The following is a 22,940-nucleotide window of genomic DNA, read 5'->3' on the forward strand; positions in this document are numbered from 1 at the left end:
TTAAGATATATATTGTGATAAATGTTTAAGTCTCTTATAATTCTTCAAGAATGGCCATGTACGTGATTAATTCATGTATGTTTATGTAGTATGTATGTGTATGAAACTACCATGTCATTGTTGTATATACTTCAATTCGCTACCCGCTATTTACTACAAATCATCAGACGACATCAAGGGAATTGTTAACCTCTTAAATACACACCTATTTATGTATTTGTCCGAAATGTTATTTGTTTATGTTTAGTTTAAAATAATACAAGTTTCTGAATTATATTACAGTTGTCCCCCTTTGTGTTTGGTTCGAATGACTTTTAAATAAGAATAAGGCTCCTCCCTCCCCTTGTTCAAGCGATACTTGACACATCGTTTGAGCCATGACATGACATTTTAAAGTTAATTTCTAGGAGTTTATGATTTTCTTTCTTTGAGATACTCTTCATATTGTTGTTCAATTTGCAATTGTAAATTTGTCCCAAACATGCTATAAGTAAGTAAGTAAGTAAGTAAGTAAGTATGTAAGTAAGTAAATTGTTTATTATTGTTGACGTATGCAGTTCAAACAGAATAGTGATAACATATATACAATCATTTGTACCCGGCACGTTGGTTTTATAGGTCACCATATCTAAAGTGTAAAGTACCATAAGGTATATAACATAAATTGACTAGTACCATAACAAAAATGGTATTACAGATACAATATGTGAGTTCCAAGAGCGATAGAAAATAATCAAATATCACATTAAGAGTACATAATAGTTCATCTTTTCAGGTAGGCTTTTACAATATATTTAGACAGTTTCTTAGGGTATGAGGACATTAGAATGGATACTTTACTGTCTATATCATGGTTGACTAATTGGTCTGAAATTATTTTGTTCACGAGAAACAAACGTATAACGATTGCATTCAAAAAGAAAATGATATTCGTCGTCAATATGATTTAGCTGGCATAATCTGCATATTCTTAGATCCAGTAGTTCCCCAATAAAACGTCCAGTTTACACTCTCAATGGCAAATTTCCAGTTTTAAACTGACATAGTAATTAGAGATTTGTTCCACAGATTTTGCCAAAAAATGATGGAGAGAGAGAGAGAGAGAGAGAGAGAGCGAAATTATTTTTCTGCAATTTTGTTATTTTTCATAAAACTTATTATCAATTAAATGTAGAAAGATTGTTTATGATAATTGCAATTCAGACCATTTGAATACAATCCTGAACTTATTCTGTATTGGACAATGAAAAATGTTCCAATATGCACTTTTTACGCAATTGTTTTTATTAAGCATAGAAATGGATAGTCCAAATTTCTAAAATATTTTTAACAATTTTTAAATACGATGATTCATCATAAATAAAAACTCTGCTCTTAGGAACAGGTTTGCAACAAAATATCTACCAGAATCACTTAAGCATCATTTGCAATGTAAACAGGTGCTTATGATTGTTCTTATAAATGTAGGAGTCTAAATTCAATTTAATTTCTTTATTAAATTTCGTTTTGAATACAACAGTTATTATGATTGTTCTTATATATAAACACAAGTTGAGCATCAAGAATGTAGAAGTCCAAATTCCTTGATTAAATTTCGTTTTGTATACCACTGTAAATGCAATGGCGTTTACCAAAATGAACAGTACCAGGATATGCTCATAATACTGTAAAGGCCAGGGAGTTTTTCAAACGTGCCAAATGATGTTGTAAAAGAAAAAAAAACATCATAGTAGGCTTACCTATGTTTTGACTGTCCGAACCAATATTACCACATATATATATAAGTGGGTAATTGTTAGTTTTGTCAGTATTTCGTTAAAAGTGACTTTCAAAAATAATTCCAGACAAGTAGCAACAACTAGTGTTTATCATCGTGACAAACATTCCACAATGAAATGATAAGCATTCGTTAAAAGAACTGTTGCCTTTTGAAAACAATCTTTCGAAGTTTTCATTTTCAGCGAGGAAACAAAATTTCATCTCAGTTACATGAATATCTTGTTTTAAATGACTGACATGACTTATCTAATGATAAACCGGTTGATACATAAAACTCAACGCATAGGTAACTTCCCTTTACAAATTAAATCATGGTGAAGAGAATTTCGACCAAGCCGTAGACGGCAACGCTTGATTTGAACCGACATAGTTAAGTGCGTGAAGTTTAAATTTGAAAGATTTGACTATTCAGACTCCCTTGTCGCTTGTTGAAGGTGATCCTAATCTCGGATAGTAGCTGGAAGGAATGTTCCTTCATATGACCGGGTTCAACAAACATATAGGGGACGTTTTCAGAGTTTCTAAGAAGATAAGGGTTTGGTGGGGATAAAGGGATAAGTACTTTTTTATCTTATAAAAGAGAACAACTCTATGTTTCTTCATCTAGATGCATGGGTGTCCCACTCAAAGTCAATCATAAGGCTGTCAATGTCACACACACACACACACACACACACACACACACACACACACACACACACACACACACACACACACACACAGAGAGAGAGAGAGAGAGAGAGAGAGAGAGAGAGAGAGAGAGAGAGAGGTACAAATTGAAGGCAACGTAGCATACCCAATTCCTGCCAGGTTTGTTGGGAACTGAATTGATATGAGTTTCCATTTAGAATTGTGCATAAACAAGGGTGAATGAATAATTTCATCTCGTTTCCTAGAGAAAATCATTGACTGTTTTAAAAGGATTGAACGTGACTAGCTAATTTCTTGACCATGTTGTTAGTTTTTGAAGATCTGAATTGATAATCAAACTTAAACGTCAGGTGTCTCGACCACATTATACAGGATATATACTTTATTATAATTAGTAAATATATTTATGCACTGCAAGAAATTGCATATCTTTGTCATCACCAGCGCATATAAAACAATTAGTAATCTTTGTTTTTGTTTATGTTTATGTTTTTTCCCCAAAAAACTTGTCATTTTATTACACAAACTTATTTAACTCGTTTAAGAAATAAATAAGTTAGCACGCCAGAGTTTAAATAAGAGTTAAAGAAATGCAAATGTCTAACTATAGCCCAGTCCGTAAATTTGTTATGAACATGATTTCATCTCCCGTTTCAATCCAGCCTTAAATTGATATAACAGCAAAGATAAGACATGAGCTATATCTCGACATGGGTTCGTAAACTGGTTATAGCTGCTCCTGGTTAAACAGTAGCTGGACTGTCCATCTTCAATCAGGTACACTTTTATAGAAGTTATAAAGAAGTATTTTTTAAATCTTCAAAAATTTGAAATGTTCAACTAGGATGTATTTGAGAGTAATCTAAATACCATTTAATGAGTCATTAAACTAACGGGTGTCATAGTAAACAGGTGATATAAACTAGTAATACAGATACTTTATCACAATGTTAAATAAATAATGTTTCTATAATGAATTGTATTTAATGGTTGACTTCGATTGTCGTACAAATAACTCTCTAGACAATTTGAAATATTTCCGAATGATGATGTGATCTGATGTACGTATACTCTACATATCTATTCAATTCATGCTAAACATAATTGGTGACCGATATATTTTGTTATCAACGTTTTAATTCATGTACTTCTGGCGTATAAAGTTTCGGAGTCTGTATCTGGTTATATTGCATAGAACTAACATCTCCTAAAACTAAGATGGCAATTTATTGATCTTATTTCATATCGATTTCAGAACAGTAATGTTGGCATTCCTGAGTTGCTTAGCGAGTGTCTGTTGCCTGTCAACAGCTATTCTCGTACCCATAACGATAACGAGCGATTGGACAGGCCGTTTTCAGGGAGATCTGAACTTCCTGATTACTGAAGAGGTGGTGGGATGGGAGGTCAAGATCAATTTCTCAGCACCCATCACCTTAATTGACGTAAGAATGGTCATCATCATCATCATCATCATCATCATCATCATCATCATCATCATCATCATCATCATATTTATCCTCATCATCATCACCCTCATCATCCTCATCCTCCTCCTCCTCCTCCTCCTCCTCCTCATCATCATCATCATCATCATCATATCATCATCATCATCTCATCATTATCATATCATCATTATCATCTTATCATTATCATAACACATCATCATCATCATTATCATCATCATCATCATCATCGGAATTGCACATAAATACATTTCTGTAAACGATTGGACTTGCAGACAGTCACGCTTATGACGCACAGGACCATTGATAAGTATTCATTATGAAGAAAATTACGCAGATATAATTTGCAAGCATATTCTATACGTTCTATTAACAAATTATACTACATGTACAAAGAAAGAATACAATATCATGCATTAACAATTTATATCATAATGTTAGCGTCTTAGCATGACCCATCGTTTGTTCCAGGAATGGATGGGAGATGTGATTAGTCACTCACCAGACAATACCCATTTCACGCTAGTTAACAAGCAGCACAATGGAATTCTACATAAAGGGGATACCTTGCACATACAAATGTTCGGTAAGAGGCGCATTACAATTACATTTGACAAACCGCGTTCTCCTCTAATTATTTTTTGATTTGTTTGACTGTTTATTATTAGTTACACTGTAAGTAGCTGGGAGTGTACAGGATATACGCTATGAGTGGATTCATACCATACGAAACGTAATAGGAAGCATTCACTCTGTTTTTACCGAAGTTGAAAACAAACAAACAAACAAACGTTGTCTCTACTCAAACAAGCATTTGTGGGACCGTTGCCTTAGGCTCAGATAGTTTTTAGGTCTAACTGCATCTGATTAACATTGTGCATAAACATTCCTTTTAACGATATTAATTATGGTCTTATCCGTGCATTCTGAATGCATTTATATCTATTTTAATCAACAGTAAAACAAACAGAGCAACCGATAACCAGAAGCTAATAAAGTAAGAACAATTAGCTGATTACAGATGTAAAAGCAGACAAACTTTGTTGTACTATTCACATATAAAAGATCGGTGATTTTCAGTAAACTACCCCGGCACGTCCGCCCCCAAAGGTACGGCAGAGTTGATCAACCTTGGACATGATAACTTCGTGCCTCCCAGTGCCCCACCCGATTGTGAGTTAGACATCATAAAGTCCACCAAATTATTAATTTTTGTATGTTTTCTTAAATTAATACCTGAAAATGAAACAAAGTCTGTAGTAAAAACATCTATTAGACAATTTTGACAAATCAAGGTACCATAAGCTTATAATAAAAGTAAATTTCATAAATTGATGGTCTCTTTTAAGACATCAAAAAATGCAACTAAAAATATAGCATTAAATTCAAACCCCTTTAGGCGACTTTAAATTAATTGCTAGATTTTCATCCCCGCCCTTCCCCCCTTTTCCGCCGTCCCTTAAATTGTTTTGACTCAAATGAAAATGTTGAACAAGGGCATGTATTTGCGTATCGGTCCGGTACGGCGGTTATTCATGCCAACCGTTGTTGATGTAAACAATGGGCCATTATGAAATAAGAAAGGGAATGCACATATATTCAACGGTGAAACACAGGGGCAGGTTGCGTTGTTTTGACACACAACGCCCCCGTCCGGTTTTTTTTTTTTTTTTTTTTTTTTTTTATCAATTTGTTTTATCAAATTTTAGTATGAATATTCCATATTCCGGTATTGCATCATAAATTCAACACGTGTGCTTAAGAGAAACAATATATCTATCACGATACAGGTGAAATGGAAGTCAAATATCGTTCCATAGAGCCGTGCATGCTAAAAAACAATGATAGTACTTTGTTTACAATAATTATACATGCCAGCTAGTATGTGTATACACGAACAAATTTACCCACGCCGCAACTATATCGTAGATGCAAGCAGGGCACCAACACATGCGCCGTGAATAATTTCCGGTTGCGCAATGTCCATGTCGGCATATGCGTAAAGAAATAAACAAAGATTGTAAATCGTGTGCACGGCTCTGTTGGACGATATTTGACTTCCATTTCACCTGTATCGTGATAGATATATTGTTTCTCTTAAGCACACGTGTTGAATTTATGATGCAATACCGGGATAATGCATTTTAGTCTGGAAAATTTCGGTGAAATTTGCGGGTAGTTGGTTCGTCGAGTAACATGTCTTAGGAAATTCGGGTTTGAAATTGCATTTGTTTTCGTTAAAACTGTACATTTTTCAAGATTGACACTAACTCTACAAGAAAAGTCCAAAAATGTAGAGTTTTGTTAAGATTTGATAAAGTTATGGCCTCTTAAACAGGGTCATGTCGGCAAATACATGGAAATTCAGGGTCAAGTCGTCACCCTTTACAAATATAATAAAATAAAAAATTAAAAAAATATTTTTTTGCCAATTTTCACAAGTTACAGTTACCACATCATATTCTTACTAAAATTTGAAAAAAAAAATTGATAAAAAAAACCGGACGGGGGCGTTGTGTGTCAAAACAACGTAACCTGCCCCTGGGCGGTGAAACAGTCATCTAAAATGAAATGTTACCCCCGCCTCCATTTTAAAAACAATTTGGATGAAAATTTAGCAATTATCTTCTATTGGCCTTACAGATAAACGTATATAACAGCAAAGGTACACATAAGTTCTTAATAAAACACGCCATGACATGTTCATTACCTTAATACGATTCCCCAGCGGATGGCACGAAGTATGATCTAAATGAGGTTCTGGAGAAGTCCATACTGTTCTACGAGGCTCAGAGGTCCGGTAAACTTCCGTCGACCAATCGAATCCCGTGGCGCGGTGATTCGGCTCTCGGGGACAAGGGAAATAATGGAGAAGATCTGACTGGGGGCTGGTACGATGGTACGTGCATTTGAAGACTTGAAGTAGGATCTGACATGGTGGAGGGGGTGGGGGGGGGGCTGGTGCGATGGTACGGATTGTATGTGCATTAATCTACACCAACGGTGGAAATTAATACAAGTCTGGGAGGATTTAACGAGCGTCTGGTACATGTGTACGTGTATTAGCCTCTACTTATGGTATATTGTTTCATAAATGATACAATTCTCAGATAATTTAACGAGCGGTTGGTAAGTTTGTTCTAGTATTGCCCTGTACGTGTAGCATATTGTGTCGAACCTTCTGCTACTTGAATGAACTCTGGGAACAGTTATCCTTTCATAATATGGGATTGTCAAAGTATGATTATATAAAGCATTCATTGATAGCGAATGTCGATTGATAGTATCGGTAAATTCAACACACTCAACTCCCTTGGCAACGATTTTAAAAAAGGGAAAAGCTAATTTCATCCTTAAATGCTAAGTTCATATGTGTTTATTTCGATCCGTAAGAAAATGTCAGGTTTCCTTTGGAGATTCCAGTTTTTCCCAAAGAGAAAAAACACACTCTTGGGTAATCAAGCATCAACGGATGTGATAAATATGGTTTTGAATAGAACTAATTCCACAACTGTTCAAATGTTTTTTTAGCTGGCGATCACGTGAAATTCAACTTCCCAATGGCCTTTTCGGTGACCTCTCTTGCATGGGGTCTACTGGAGTTTAAGGACGCATACGTGGACGCCGGACAGTTAGACTACATGTACGACTGTCTTCAGTGGCCGCTAGAGTATCTGATGAAGTGTCATGTCGCGCCGCATGAATACTATGTACAGGTAAAGATTGATTTGGTATCTGATAAATCGGCGTATTATTTTAGTAGTCATATGTGTTTATTTCCAGGGCAAATGATATTACTTCAGTTCTATGCAATCGTCTTTACTAATCTACTCGATAACTTAATTATGTTTAAAACCAGTGAGGTATAATCTCAACAAAGCTTATGTGAGAAATGTGCTGTCTGTTAATGAGATATGTCTGGTAAAAAGTCGTGAATTGTGTCATAGAAGGGTCAACAAGACAGGTTGTTACCCAGAAACCCACTCCAGTGTAAGTAATATCAGTGTTTTTTTCACAATTGAACATAAACAAGTCAGTAGGATCAATATTATCTGACCAGGTAGGTGATGGAGGCCAAGACCACGCTTACTGGGGAAGGCCAGAGAATATGACGATGCCGCGACCCGCGTACAAGATTGACGAGCAACATCCGGGGAGTGACGTTGCTGCAGAAACCGCGGCAGCATTCGCCGCTAGCTACCTTGTGTTCAAAACCAGGAGTAGGTTGCTGTTGTTTGTTAATTTTGTTTTTGTTTAAAATGGTTTAAAGGCATATGACGAAGTGTAAATTATAAGTAACCTAATAAAAGTCGAATATGTCCCACAATCAACTGACATATATCGTGAAATATAATATATATTTAGCTTTTAAATATGTGGTAGACTCATACGTCAGAATTGATATACGTAAAAGTAATGAACAGAATATTCGAAAAATCCTCGATTCTCATTTGCCCACACAAACATGATAACAACAAGAAATATTATAGGTAATATAAAATAACCGTAGAAGTTTATGAATTATGATACAAGTTTGGAATCAAAGGTAGTGACATTGACGGCACATGAGATCGCTATAATATAAATAATGAATAACAATACTGTCATGCGCAGTTTAGCAATGTTAACATCGGTAACTCGATTCATATTTTAATATTTAAACGTCCCAAAGGTTTGCTTTGTGGAAATGGAGAAACGCTTCCAATCATAATATCGTTATTTTTTAAATTCATTTCACAAGCAGTTAATTAAAATTAAAGTGATATTTGAAATGAAAATGAGCGTTGTTCAATTTTTCACTAAATGGGGCACCATTAGTCTGAAAATTGAGGATGCATGAAATTACCTGGATATTGAATGCTGCCGTTGACAGTTAATTATATTTCGAAAACATCTATTATTCATTTAGTTCCACATGTTTCCTTAGGACTTTAGAAAACAGCTTCATAACATTAATTATTGAATGCATGGTATATTTAATACAACGCAAACATTAACTGACAACACTGCACAAGGACGATTGAAATTAAATTTGGACATTAACTGGGATAATGAAAAGTTATCAAATAAAATGATTTAACTGTTAAGTTAAAATATCTTGTGTTATCAACATTGTATTCACAAATTCAAATTTCAAGCAAAAGTTAATTTTTAAACGCTTTCAAACATTTCTCCGAATGAAAAGTTTCTTCACCCAACTCCAAAGTCATAACTGTATCCACTCATAAAGTTACGAACAAGAAAACACAGAATAAGAACAGAACACCAGTCAATAAAATGTCAAATATGCAACGAACTAGGTGACGATTTTATTTTTATTTGAATGTCTTTCTTTTGACAATGAGCAAAAGCAGTTTATTAGACCATGCTTTTACAGACATAGAAATATGTACTAAATGGAACATTGTTTTAGTACGAATAATGCATTTTCATTTGTGTAAAATGGCAAATGATATCGTCAGACAGAATCGTTGTATGTTATAAATTATATATATTGTAATAATAAATATTTATAAATATTCAATTTTAAGTAAATTCATTTATTTTTTTCGTTCACCAATACACCATAATTGTTGTTCGGAAATAACTTAACTAATAAGTGACTTTACCATTGTTTAATAAAGGTAATATGTTTACATAATATATTTTCTAAAATTCATTTTGAGCCTCTACATTGCAATACATTTATTATTAACCTCATTAACTTCATACTGTACTTGATCTGAGAGAATAAAAAAATGACTAGACTAAAATTGTAAACTTTGAAGACAAATAGCCTTAACTGAAATTGACTATTAAAATGCTGAATGTCGTCTGTGGTGGTATTCAATATCCAACTTAAATTAATGGTATGGAAATGTATAATTGAATTTATTTACTCTATGGGTCAGTTATTAATAAGAAGTAATCCGATTAGCTACACCTTTCTTAGATCCAATTAAGACCAAAATTGAATAACAGCCCTGAACTGTAACACACTCGACCGGATAATGACAGATTATTTCAGAGACGCACGCCTTTCGACACTTAAGCTATAGTTTTGCTGTAATATAAGGAATTCAAATTTAAGTATTATACATTTGCCTCTTAAGTTGTATGACCATGGCTACTTTAACACCATGTGATACTAGCTACAAATACACCAGAATAGTGTAAAGAAAGCACCAGAATATCCAATTAAATAATGCAATTATACAACCATTACGGAGAAATAAATATTATGGAAGTAAAAGGAAACTTCATCTTCTGCATGCAAAGCTTCATGAAAAAAACAACAAAAAAAAAAAACGATTAGACAAATGTATTACCATTCATTTAATATCATTGAATTTGACTCAATGCAATTAAAAAAACAACACGTGTTTTCTTCAGTGCTAAAAGAATTGCAATCGGAAGCAAAATACTTTTTTGTTCGAAAATAGGAAAAATACTAAACTAAACTATACTTGTGATGATAACAAAAACTATTTGACGAATGAATTTGCTATTTTGATATAAAAATAGATTATGGCTACAGTATATAAGGACCATGTATAATAGACTTTTTAGAATTTTACCTCGTGACATGCACGAAAGCAAACATAATTTGGAGATTTAGAAACTAGAAATATAATAAATGTATCTGGTCAAAGTGTTAGAACAACGGATTAAGTGCAACATGTTATAATATGCTGAAATTGTTATATCAGACGGCACATTCGCCGAGAAACTGTTAGAACACGCCATGCAGTTGTTCGACTTTGCCGAGGCCTTCCCGGGGAAATACTCGGACAGTGTCAGCGCAGCATCAGCGTATTACAGGTTTATACTCCCTTAATCAGAAATAAATGGAAATACATGAGCAGATACACTGGAACAATACATATTAGTTCTAATCCATTATTTAGATAATTATCTACTTTTTATGTTTAACTGGTGGGGCTTCTAAAAGACAGGGTATTATGATAGCAAATAATAAAACCGCTAACTTTAATGTGATATAACTACTTTTATTATCCATGTCCTCGTTAGATCTGACGCAATCGAGGACGAGATGTGTTGGGGAGGAATCTGGATGTTTCTGGCCACAAAAGATCCCCACTACCTTCAGGTGGCGGAAAGCAACTACATCTCGGGCGCAGCTTGGGGGCAGTCATGGGACGAGAAAATATCTGGATGCATGGTAAGTCATTAGGGTTATATTACTTTTATCTATTTTCTCTTCTCTAATAGTATTCACTATAGTCTCACATTACCAATACCCAGTTCAACATGGACATAGTAGACATCTAATGAATTCCACCACTGGACCATTCATAAACCTAATAAGCACAAACACAGTAATGAGACCACCCCGCCATTTTCTCGAAGTCCCATTGTTGGTCTGAAAAGAGGGTTTTACTGTACAATGAAAGCTACAACGACAAGCCTAGTTGTCCAATATTGTATGAACCCTGCTAAAAGACACGGGGTAGGGCCGAAAAACGCTGAAGAAGAGACACTAAACGTACAGACACTTCACACAGACATCTCATGCATCACAATTACTTCATCTATAAATGACTGGATTACCGCTTTGGAACGGTCAATGAAACACCTGTTCACGAGTCTTGTTGCCAAGATACGGCAGAACATCAGCTCCGGGTGCATGACCGGTATATGTCAAGGTGAGTTGAAAGCACAAGATCCTGGTCGCAGAACTTGACCAGTCAAACAAACGAGAACATCTCAGGAGGCCATAACGGTAAGTGTGGATGTTTGAGAAAAGGTAAGCCGATCTACCGCGGGAGCGGCCTGTCGACTGCCATTGATGGAATTATGCGGATACATGGAAGGGTCATGTGCGTATTGCTTTCACAGAAACCCGTTTTAGCCCGAGCACAACATGGGGTTAGTCTTTGGATTAGGACATCAGCGAATGTATGAGGTTTTTATGCTTATTGATAAGACGGAATATATCCGGGGTGCAGCGTGCGAAAAGTCTATGTTGAAACGAATTAACCGGACATATGGTAGGCTAGCGCCCTAATGCCTTACTGTTCTCTCGATTCAATCGATCCAAAAGTTGTATGGTGATGATTTTGATTAGTTGTTATTATATGGGTTTTTTTGCACTTGAAAATAGAAAGGTACATTCTTACACTAAGTATCAACTTCCGACTTTGAGAAAGATGCATCTGCATCTGTATGCAAACGGATCTGTAGAAAAAAAAACATTATACAAGTCTTCTCATGTTTGGAATTGATTCAGGGAATTCCTCAACCACATGAAACCTTTTATTGTCAAGGTGCTGTTGTACAAAGTAACCAAGAAAGACATTTACAAGACTGACCTTGAAGCGACCTTCACCGACTGGATGCCGGGCGGCACCATTCCCTACACGCCCAATGGACTCGCATTCCGTTCGCAGTGGGGCAGCAATAGATACTCCGGTACGACTTTAATTTTTGGAAGCTCTAGTTTTACCGAATGTATAAATAAAAAATGTGTATTAATAACACTATTGAATTACAGAACTACTCAACTACTTAAAGAATATGTTGACTGTATGACTCACGAGGTAAATGACTTACCGATACTAAACAAGACACACACAACGCCACACAGCCACACAGATGGACTACACATGCATAAACATATATTATAGAACATTTCTAAAGGAAAGGCTTCATTGTGATTCAAAATAAATGAATGCTATGAAATCATGTATAGTCCATGCGGCAACAATTATGTATGTGTATCATTGGGTAACAACAGATTTATCTGTGTTTCATCAAACTACATGTTTTATATATACATGTATGTTTTAAGCAATTTGTTCATGTGGCTATATCCAGAAAAATAACCGACCTTCTTACTCAAAGAAATACGATAGTGATCAGTAATTGTGACATTAGGTGACATACTTGCCACCTCAATGCTTGTAAACACCCTACGTCTTCAAGTACTCATGACTATCATTCAACGCCTCCATACAAATAAGCCAACTTTCTAACTCAATACATACACATACTTGCAGCAAACATGGCACTGATTGCCATAATGGCTTCCCTGCAAGGCGTGCATACACAGGCGTACCAGAAGTGGGCTGAGTCACAGATTAACCTTATGCTTGGGGACGCGGGGCGGAGCTTCGTCGTTGGCTTCGGAACAAACCCGCCCACACAGCCACATCACAGGTCTAGGTATGGCACGTATTTATTAACGAAAACCGGTTTGTGTTTACCTAACATCTTGTTTCTTTATCCGTCTGTCTACTGGGTTGGGATTTTGTTTTCGACCAAACAATATCGTGGCTAATTTAAAACCCTGTTGTTATTTTCTCATTATTGAGTACTTTTAGATTTGTTCTGGTTTTGTTTCTGGGTTTTAATATATTAAAACACAGAAATTTCAAAAATACATATCCAATTTAAATCAATATATCGTTCCTCCTATTAATACTTCACACTTTTCTCTGTAGTTGAAATTTACTGTTCCTCTTTAACAGCTCTTGTCCCATGTATCCGGCCCCTTGTTCGAGTTTCAACATGCAACGTGACGGACCTAACCCACATGTTCTGTACGGCGCTCTCGTAGGAGGACCGAACCAGAATGGGCAGTACACAGACAAACGGTCGGACTACGTATCCAATGAAGTCGCCTGTGACTACAATGCTGGTTTCCAGTCCGCAGTTGCAGGTATGCGTTAGCACTTTACTCGACCACATACTTAAACTTACATTTGAATTCCCGGTCAGCAGTGGCAGATATGTTAAAACACACTCGACAATCACAAGCTTACATTATACTATTGGTTCCAGGCTAGCAGTGGCACTTATGTTAAAACACTATCACAAACTTACACTGACATATTGGCTCTAAGTCAATTGTGGCATATATGTATTAGCCATAACAGTGTAACCACTGGGAATTCGGTAATAAGAAGCCACTTATGCAATAAAGGTTGCCTTTAATACTGTCCAAAATAACAATAGATCAAAAATTTGAGGGGAAACTTAGATGTTCAACATTTGACAAGGTCTTCATGAACATTCTATATTTGAGTTATTAACTGTTTAAATTAACTGACTTAGTGTGAAGTGATACTGATTTTTTGGTTTTCGACACAATTTAGAAGGTTCTCAGTTCTTGTTGGGCCCTAATGCCCTTCATATATAGATTAAAAGGGCCTATTTTTTTCTCCCTGAAAACATTGAATTGGAAGTTATACACACAGAATGTTTGAAAGAAGAACATATGGTGCTGCCTTTTAAAGCCAAATTGTTGAAATCACAATGCACTTTTATTAGAAGTGTTTGTGCAAACCATTGTAAATATGATATACTTGTATTTCATTCCAGGAATAAAGGCACTCTACATGAGAGGAGATTTACCTTAAAAACCATCGAAAACGAATGTGATATGTACTAATTTTCAATAAATATATCAGTAATGTTGTTTGATTTTGTGTTTTTTGCTGTTTATATATTCATTGGTTTTTCCTATCACCGACAAATGTGAAAATACAAAATATAACAAGAACATTAAAGCTACAACGGTATTATGTATAATTTGTTTGGTTATTCAAAACGAAATTGTTACGTGCCAAATGAATAATAAAGTTGGTTAAAATTAGTTTTTAACTTTATTAATACTAATAACGTTTAAGGGACTGGCCATAATTTCTGCACATGCAATTTTTTAATACTATTTGTGAAACATATTATCAAATTAAATGTAAGGTATCAAATCTACATATGTATACATCTTGTTCGCCTTTTTGTTATATTTATCATTTATAACATAATTACCTCATTTAACCATGTTTGTATTCGAATATGGGAAATAAGGGTATCAGTACTTCAATACGTTTTATAATGCTTTCTCGCTGTCTTTACCTTTCGTTACAGCTTGCGTTAAGTGCAAAGACGCTCTTGGGTGATATTTTGGTTCTGACAGTTTAACCTTTAATAGACAAGTATTGGTCTCGTGTTTCATTTTATTAAATTTGTTGATGGATTCCCGTTTGATCACGACTCATTACTGAAGTACAAAATTACAAACGCAACATTAACAACAATACACTTTTAAGAGAAATATACTTTCAGACCTGAGGGGATATTGCCTTCGCGGAACACTACTTGACAATCCCATCTGTGTATATTTACAATGCGTCGAGTTAGTGCTAACGCAACGGAAAATTTGCAACGGAGTATTTGCTTTGTGCATTGATTCTCCGGTAAATGGAACTGTTTAATCGTTTCTGAAACAATGAATTTAAGTTGTGTCCTTTAATCTATTTTCGTACTAATGTCTATCGATTACGATCGATAGCTTTGATTTTTTGTTAGCGTTTCTTCACATTAGCTGTTTAACATGCAATGCATTCATAGCAAACACAAACAGAACAGGCAAATACGCTTGCACTGGGTCACATGTCAAAACATGTGACGACGATAACATGTAGCTATAACTAAAAATAAAAATAATAATACGTGTGTGACGCAATATATTGTTGACCATATATGGTTAAACTAAGGCAAGCTTGGCATGATTTGGAAACAGTTTATATTTCACTAGAGTAATTGTAAGACCAGCACCATAACAACTGAACACACTATTATTTCATTTAGGTCATGTTCGCATCTGTCGTATCTGTCAATTGGTAGCTATAAGATGTTACTAAGCTCAATTGTGAAGAATACTATATATTTAATACTTTTGTTCTACATGACCTAAATTATGTGTTGTATCAAATCGATGTATTTGTTGTCGTGTTCTCATTGAGTGGCTGTAAGGGTTTATGCCTTTAGCGAAATATATAGTTAAGGTGATTTTATAGCTAATTTCAACCGGGGGAAAAACAGATTAGACAGCAACATAATTGTTTTGTTTGGTATTTTTATTATGTGAAAGGATGAATTATCGGCCTCCTTCTAGCTCGCATTGATAATTCAGGCTTGTTTTATGAAAAAAATGTATCTGCCGATTTCAGGACCATCCGGTGTCTTGTTCCTTTTAATAAAAGCGAAATAAAAAAATGCATAGTTCAATAACGTGAACAAAAAGAACCACAACGTAAAAGAATCGATTTGACGCTCTTGATAGTTGCATATTTCAGCACATTATTTGGTTATTCAACATTGTGATAAAATGTTTATTCACTTTCGCATTTTTATTTATAAAATGTCAATATCCTTATATATGTCACAACAGGAGAATCGGCATTTATTTAATGAATCTTTTGAACAACACGTATGCCATTCTGGATACCACTACCGACCAGCACACAGCGAGAATGACCTGGCATATTGAGCGTATTGTAGTTGAGATATGCGACAGAGGTCTTTGTTAAATGAAATGCATAGTTTCTATTTTATGGAAGAGAAAGCTCTGCAACCATTTGAATCAAAGTTAGTTTCTACTAAAAATCTCGCTCTTCCAGAGAACGATCAGCAATCATGTGGTGCGTGATTCAGCATAACTTAGTAACAGAAAGTACATTGAACCTTCCCATGTGTCTATACCGGATATCCAGTATTGAATAGTTGAGAACTGGTCTGAATTGATAAGAAATACGAACAAACAAGATCAGATGAAAGTATGTGTTCTGTCCAAGAAAGTTCATATCCCCTATGGTTCACGAAGATCAGAGCTGTATATTAAAGTGATTAGGCAATAGTGTTAGCTGTAGCCCGTCATTAGGAAAGCTCCCAGCCCTCTTCATGACTTAAAGTGACACTCTTATTCAAAAACAATACATACACAAGTATAATAATCATCAATGATACACCTTTAATTACTTACTTAATAATGCGTTTATTGAAAATATTAATTACTGATATTAAGATTATAACCATGTATTTAATAGCAGGAAACGCAAATTTATGAAGTGATTGGTGAATGCTAAAAGTGTTATTAACTGTGGTCTACTATAGTCTCATTAGGTAGAAGTATCGTGTTTTATGCTCATAACTTTCAAATCAACATCGGTATCCTTCATAAGAACCATTGTTTTTTACATTTATTTATCCCTTTTGGAAAGTTAAAACAATAGTGTTAATTGTGGGAAATCTTATTTGGGAGTTAGAGAGCTATTATTAGAATTTTCTATCTATCTATCTTTGAGTTTGTAATTGGAGAACGTTCTCACCTCAACTTGGTATGACCCAGCACCCGGTATTTGTAAGCTGTCCTGCGCGATCTCTCGTCGTGAATTAAATTAATATAGGCTAACCTGAGCATGAAAGTAGTAAACCAACCGGGAAGACTCGATTTTGTTGACACAAGTTATTTCTTCAAAGAAGTTTAACATCAGTTGAAGGGAAAATCGTGTTAAATCATCGAATAGGGACACTTATATGGGGAACAATACGTCGGGTTTATGCCACAGTAACTGTTTATCTGTTTTTTTTTTATGTAAATGTTTTATTAAACGTCTTAATTTGATAAATAGTATAACTTAAAAAAGCAAATCACAGTCCTGTCAATTGTATTTTTAACATATCGCTCTCAGCTTAGTCTATGTATGTTTACTATCATGCCCTGACTTGAAACACCACTTGATCAAACAAACTGTCAAATATTGGAAATATTAGATGGTTAGGATTCACAATCAAAGCTCTAAGTATTTTTTTCGATAAATTTCATAATTTATTTCCGATTTTATCATGGGGGTGATTTATCACATGTAAGATCATGGAAAATATTCTTTTCGGCACGTCAGAGATGCACAGACGGTCGGTTCACATAGACAATAGAGATACCTTAACGCCAATACCGGTCCCGGCGCCCCGCAGTTTTGGTTCCGGATAGATGTTATCGTCGGCATCAACTTTACATTATAAGGTATGGCAAAACCGCTGAAAAACTACGGTTTCGGGTGCATTTTGCGGCCTTAGAAACCGCTCACCGAATAACATCCTAGGCACACCGAGAATTGCGCCAAGTCGGTATCAGCAAACCCTACACAGCAAAATTGGTCCCAACTTCCGCACGTGCAGGAATGCTTGGCTCTCTTTGACACGAGGTATCCCATTTTACGGCATTTTCGCGCCATTTAGATCTTAAGCGAAAAAGTTGTACGCGTAAAGAAATGACGCCGGTACGTCAAAGATGCGCCGACAGTTGTTTCTCGTAGAGAATGGAGATACCTTTACTCCAATACCGGTCCCGACAGCTTCGTATTTTTGGTTCCGGAGATATTGTCGGCATTAACTTTACATTATAAGGTATGGCAAAACCGCTGAAAAACTACGGTTTTGGGCGCACTTTGCTGCCTTCAAAACCGCTGACCGAATAGCGTCCCAGGCACACCGGAAAATGCGTCAAGGAGGTATGAGCAAACCGTACACAGCAAAATTGGTCACAACTTCCGCGCGCGCAGGGATGCTTGGCTATTTCTGGATGTTTCTAACACCTGGACTATTAGCTATTTCAGAGAGTGAAAAGTATGTTTATTGAACCGATGGTGGTAGCAAGGACGTTATCGTTGTGTTTGGACGATGTGCATTAACGACGTCGAAAGAGCTAGCAATAAATATAAATATTATTATCAACATTCGTTTAACAATCCTAACGATTACATTTCCTGCCATATGTGATCCTCATCTTTGTGGGGGTCGTGTGTAGACTTTTCTTTTTTCTGTTTTTAATGGCAAGAAGATTTCCAATTTATTTTCCTACAATTTGAGTTTTTAAAAGAAAGTGCATTTAAAAGATTCAATTTATTGAGATGTGTCCACAACTGTTTCGATTAAAACCAGCCAATGATATAAATTTTTAGCAGAAAAGTGGATTTTCAACTGAATAAATCAGCATCGTAAAATTTGTAAATAAAACTAATGCACAAATTGCACCAGTTTCTTTTAGGCAGAATTTTGATCAATATAATTCGAAACAACCACACTGTAACAAATCACTGCTTCTTTACCTTCGACACGTCTTAATTATTGCTGTTTTTAGATATTTAATGCAAAGAGGACTGTTAATGGTTTCGGTGAACAAGGATACAACCTGGGGTGTATGGCCTTCACGGTAACAAAATGACGGTATACTGTTAGTGGCATGCTTTTCACGGTATAATCATAACTAAAGAGTCATATATTTGCCTAATGTGATGCCAAAGGTATCGCGCAGGATTGTTTAACTCTTATTGTTTTCTCGCCACATGTCCACATTAATGTGTACTCCTCATGCAAATCCAACGGCAATTTGAAGCCCTGTTATTTTGAACATATTTATTTGGGTAATTTCACATATGAAGAACAAGTACAAAAATGTATAAAGGATAGGAAAACAAGTTTGACAAACTTGTGTAAATTCCTCTCCCTGAGGTTAAAATTAAATGGTAGCAGTTGTCAGCAAAATTGAGTATGGTACCAATGCAAGTGCAAAAGGTTATCTTAGAAATAATAAGAGTAAAGACACGGGCTTTTATATAAGAAGCAAATAAAGTATGCTTAGATAGATGTAAAAAAAACGAATAGTACAAGAAAAGAAAACATTAGAACAAAATGGTGATTTATGGTAAGAATAGGGCTGTCACACAAGAAGAAGCGTCAAGCCGGATATATGTGTCAATAAATTTAGATGATAAATACTAGGTATAGAAATTTAGGGGACTCGAGACCTCCACCCATTCGAGTCGGGCATGCCAATGGCAAAAACGATGTGTCGCCGCTACATTCTTGTGAACTTTAAAGATGACTTCTTTGTTTGATTCATGGGTTATGTGGTCGTCGCCATTTAAGAGGTAGTTTAGGGTAAGGGGGGATTTAAAGCTGATTTGAAAGCAACAAGGGACGGCTGTGCTGTAACGGTTGGAGAAAGGAGATTCCATTCACGAATTGCAAAAGAAAGGAATGATGTTTGGTAGAGTTGAAATTTTCAAGCAAAGGATAGTAAGATTGTTTCTGAAAGTGTATCTATGATCGAGATGGTCAGGAAGCAAGAACGATAAGTATGTTGGTGTCAGGTTATGTTTCATTTTATACAAAATAGTAAGTTTGCGCCTTCTGTCTCTGGTTCAAAGTTAACTTCATTGTAAAGCTTTGTTATATTACTGTATTTTGTGGACCCAGTTATGATTGCGGCCTGGAGTTGTACCGCCTTAATGTCAGCATTGAGCTGCTCTAACGCATTGACACAGAGCACGTCACCGTACTCGAGCAAGGGGCAAATGTTTGTAAAATGTTTGTTAAATAGAGTTTTTCGAGCCAGTCTCTGTTAAGAAGAAATTTAAGTGTTTGAAGGCAACCTAGTCGTTGCCAGCCGTTGTTGTCTAATGATGTGATATGTGATTTCAACTAACAGTCGTCTGAAAGGGTTAAGCCTAAGTGTATGTATTCAGAAACGGGATGTAATTAGGTACTGTCAAAGAAAAACTCAGGATGGTCTGGTTTGTTTAACGTGTTCTAGAAGGTTAGTGTTTTCGGTTTTGCAGGGCTAAAGGAAACAACACATGCCTTAGACAAATCGTGCACAGCTTGGAGGTCACGGTTTAAAATTTCTGCGCAATCAGCAGGATCATTTACAATTATATACATGCAAGTGTCATCAGCAAAACGTCTAACGTTTACGGGAAGCAAGAATTGAAGCAGTTAAGTAGACTACCTTGGATACCGAGATATTGCCTTGGATATGTCACAGAAAACAGCACAGACCTCCTTACCTTCGTCTTGGCCTTAACAGATGTCTTTGTAGATGCAAATGAGTTGATTTACCGTTGAATCTCCGCGGATGAAACCAGATTGACAGGATGTGAAGAGGTGGTTAAAGGTGACATAGTTATGAAGGTGTTTGCCAACAAAGCTAAGAAGGAAAATAGGCCTGTAGTTCTGGGGAGCAGACGTGTGAGATTTCTTAAAAATCGGGTAGACATTTGCGAGTTTTCAATTTGAAAGGAATTGTGTTGTTTTGCGTTATAAGATGAAAGAAGTCTCCAAATTTTGTTTGAAGGAGAGTTTAAAACATTGACAATAAAATCTCGTGCTATGAGTATTGTATAAGACTTGCGTTTGAAAGTCTCATCGATGCTCTCTTCTAAAAAAAACCAGTAGTCATTATTAGGGTTTGGGGGTCTTAAGAAGTCTCCGCTGAGAAGTTTTCGGTGCTGTACAGTGAGGTCAACGCAGAGAGCTTCAAGGCCTAAGATTTCGAGATCAGACCTACGAAAACACTGAATACCAGAACGAACGCAGATTGAAACACCACCAATTTGTCTACCTAGACCGTCTTTTTGAAAGGGGGGGGGGTCAAAATTGTGAATAAGGATATCGTTCTTATCTGTGATGCATACCGCTGAGGCCAGAGTCGATGAGACAAGAAATGGAAGACACAGTAACACTTGATGTCGATGATGATGTTAATGATGGGCCAAAATTAGATGGACATCATCTGCTAGATAAGTAGCATTACGAAAAAGTAAAGAGCAACGGAAACTTCGAGACATAACCGAGTGAAAATGTGATTATAGTAAGACTTATCCGATGCATTTATTCTAAACCGCTTTGAAACAGCAGTGGATGCACGAGAGCTATATAAAAGAAGTAGAGAAGAAACGACCGAGTCAGTTATACCTGTAGCGTTGGCTATGGAAAAAAGTAGTTATAGTATAATGAAGTGAACACGGCGACAGTCATTATGCTTTACGTATCGAGGAGCGCTATAAGTACATTTATGGGTCATGTCAAGTAGTTATATAGTTCGCGCGCGATATATAGATGTGAACTCTGCCAGGATCGTACGCGTGTGAAAGATGGTGGAGGTCCGGGCAACATTGACTGAATAGAATAGTGATTATGAACACATACTAGTAATAATGTCATAAAAATGGTTGAGTGTGTAGAAAACACTATTGTTTAAGTGGACAGTAGAAGAAATACAGAGATTGATTATAAATGGAATGTTACATCTGTTAAAAAAGAGAAATACAAGTTATTATGTTAGCCAAATACTCCGGGTTAATTGTGATTATGTTTAAGGGAAAGAAGTATGATTAAATATTTGGTTAGTATGAACAACAGTTATTTCCCTTGCATGTAGAAAACAATGCTTTTTACAAAAAACACACATATAGTCGACAGTGAGAACTGCTTAGACTATACAATCTTAATTTATGAATACAGGTATGTTATGTTAAAGTTAACCAAAAGAAAATCAACAAAAATCGGGGTTTTATTCTGATAAAGGAACAAGACGGTGAAGAATTATAGAAAGCATTGTAAATGGAAAAGAGAAACACATACATATATGACAAAGAGCAAACGCGCAGTAATAAGTCAGAAACGTTACAAGTTCATATTCAGTCAGGATTTAAACCAAATAATGTTTGTAATAGCTAGGTAAAGGACAGTAGGTGTAAACAGATACAAGAACACTTACAGAAATTAGTCGAGCGACTTGGGCGCAACTCGACGTTTGCGTTCATTGAGCGAGTTTGCGGTGTTAATGCGGCGGACCGTCAAATTGTTCTCTCTCACGAGAATGTTACCATCGGCGGTCCAGGCACTAGTGACATTCTTGGTCTCAGAAGACTGCGGGCATGATAAAAAAATTGAGCTGCGCTCCCTTATCAAATCTTCGCTGATGTAGACACCAGCATGACCAGAAAGCTTGGCTTTATTCAGGTACAGATTCTGGCGGGCTCTATATGTGGCAAATTTAACAATTATGTCCCTGACGAGATTTACCTGGTCTATCGCCAGCAGCGGCAAATGCAAAAGACGCTGCTTTTACTAAACGATGGCTTCTGTCTATATCATCAAGGGACAAGTCGACGTTGATACCATTTATGATGTCAAGTATTATGACGTCGGTGACCTGACTTGGGGTTTTGGGGATATCAAATATTCTCAGGCAATTTCTGCGACTATATTGCTCGGCCGCGTCAGCCTTTTGCTCGAGCTCCATGACCTTTACCCTAAGCTTTGTATTGTCCTCTTCTAATGCACTTATCTTTGGTAAAACCCGCAACATAACTTGGTCAACATTGCTGGACACTAATGAGGCCAATCTGGATTCAAGCGAAGTGTGTATCGTTTTTTGGAGCATAGTGCCATTTCTTTCAAGATTGGAATCGC

At 36.0% G+C, this 22,940-nt stretch overlaps 1 protein-coding gene across 1 annotated transcript; it reads left to right on the forward strand.

The window, feature by feature from the left end:
• The first annotated feature begins 3,132 nt into the window (after positions 1 to 3,132).
• Positions 3,133 to 14,315, forward strand: LOC128202946 (endoglucanase F-like). Its single transcript, XM_052904145.1, has 13 exons — positions 3,133 to 3,207; positions 3,686 to 3,875; positions 4,368 to 4,482; positions 4,977 to 5,069; positions 6,625 to 6,795; positions 7,428 to 7,612; positions 7,957 to 8,116; positions 10,586 to 10,697; positions 10,908 to 11,058; positions 12,164 to 12,308; positions 12,896 to 13,061; positions 13,367 to 13,557; positions 14,220 to 14,315. The coding sequence occupies exons 2-13, from the start codon at positions 3,693 to 3,695 to the stop codon at positions 14,255 to 14,257; spliced, it is 1,710 nt and encodes a 569-aa protein (XP_052760105.1). The 5' UTR covers positions 3,133 to 3,207; positions 3,686 to 3,692; the 3' UTR covers positions 14,258 to 14,315.
• Positions 14,316 to 22,940: the final 8,625 nt, after the last annotated feature.

Source organism: Mya arenaria, chromosome 9, assembly GCF_026914265.1.
Source record: "Mya arenaria isolate MELC-2E11 chromosome 9, ASM2691426v1".
Lineage (NCBI taxonomy): Eukaryota > Metazoa > Mollusca > Bivalvia > Myida > Myidae > Mya > Mya arenaria.

Bases quoted from the DNA above. Each gene is read 5' to 3' on its own strand.
- LOC128202946 (XM_052904145.1), top strand. From the start codon at position 3,693: ATGTTGGCATTCCTGAGTTGCTTAGCGAGTGTCTGTTGCCTGTCAACA. The intron at 3,876-4,367 runs GTAAGAATGGTC...CGTTTGTTCCAG, and splicing joins CACCCATCACCTTAATTGAC to GAATGGATGGGAGATGTGAT. The intron at 6,796-7,427 runs GTACGTGCATTT...ATGTTTTTTTAG, and splicing joins GACTGGGGGCTGGTACGATG to CTGGCGATCACGTGAAATTC.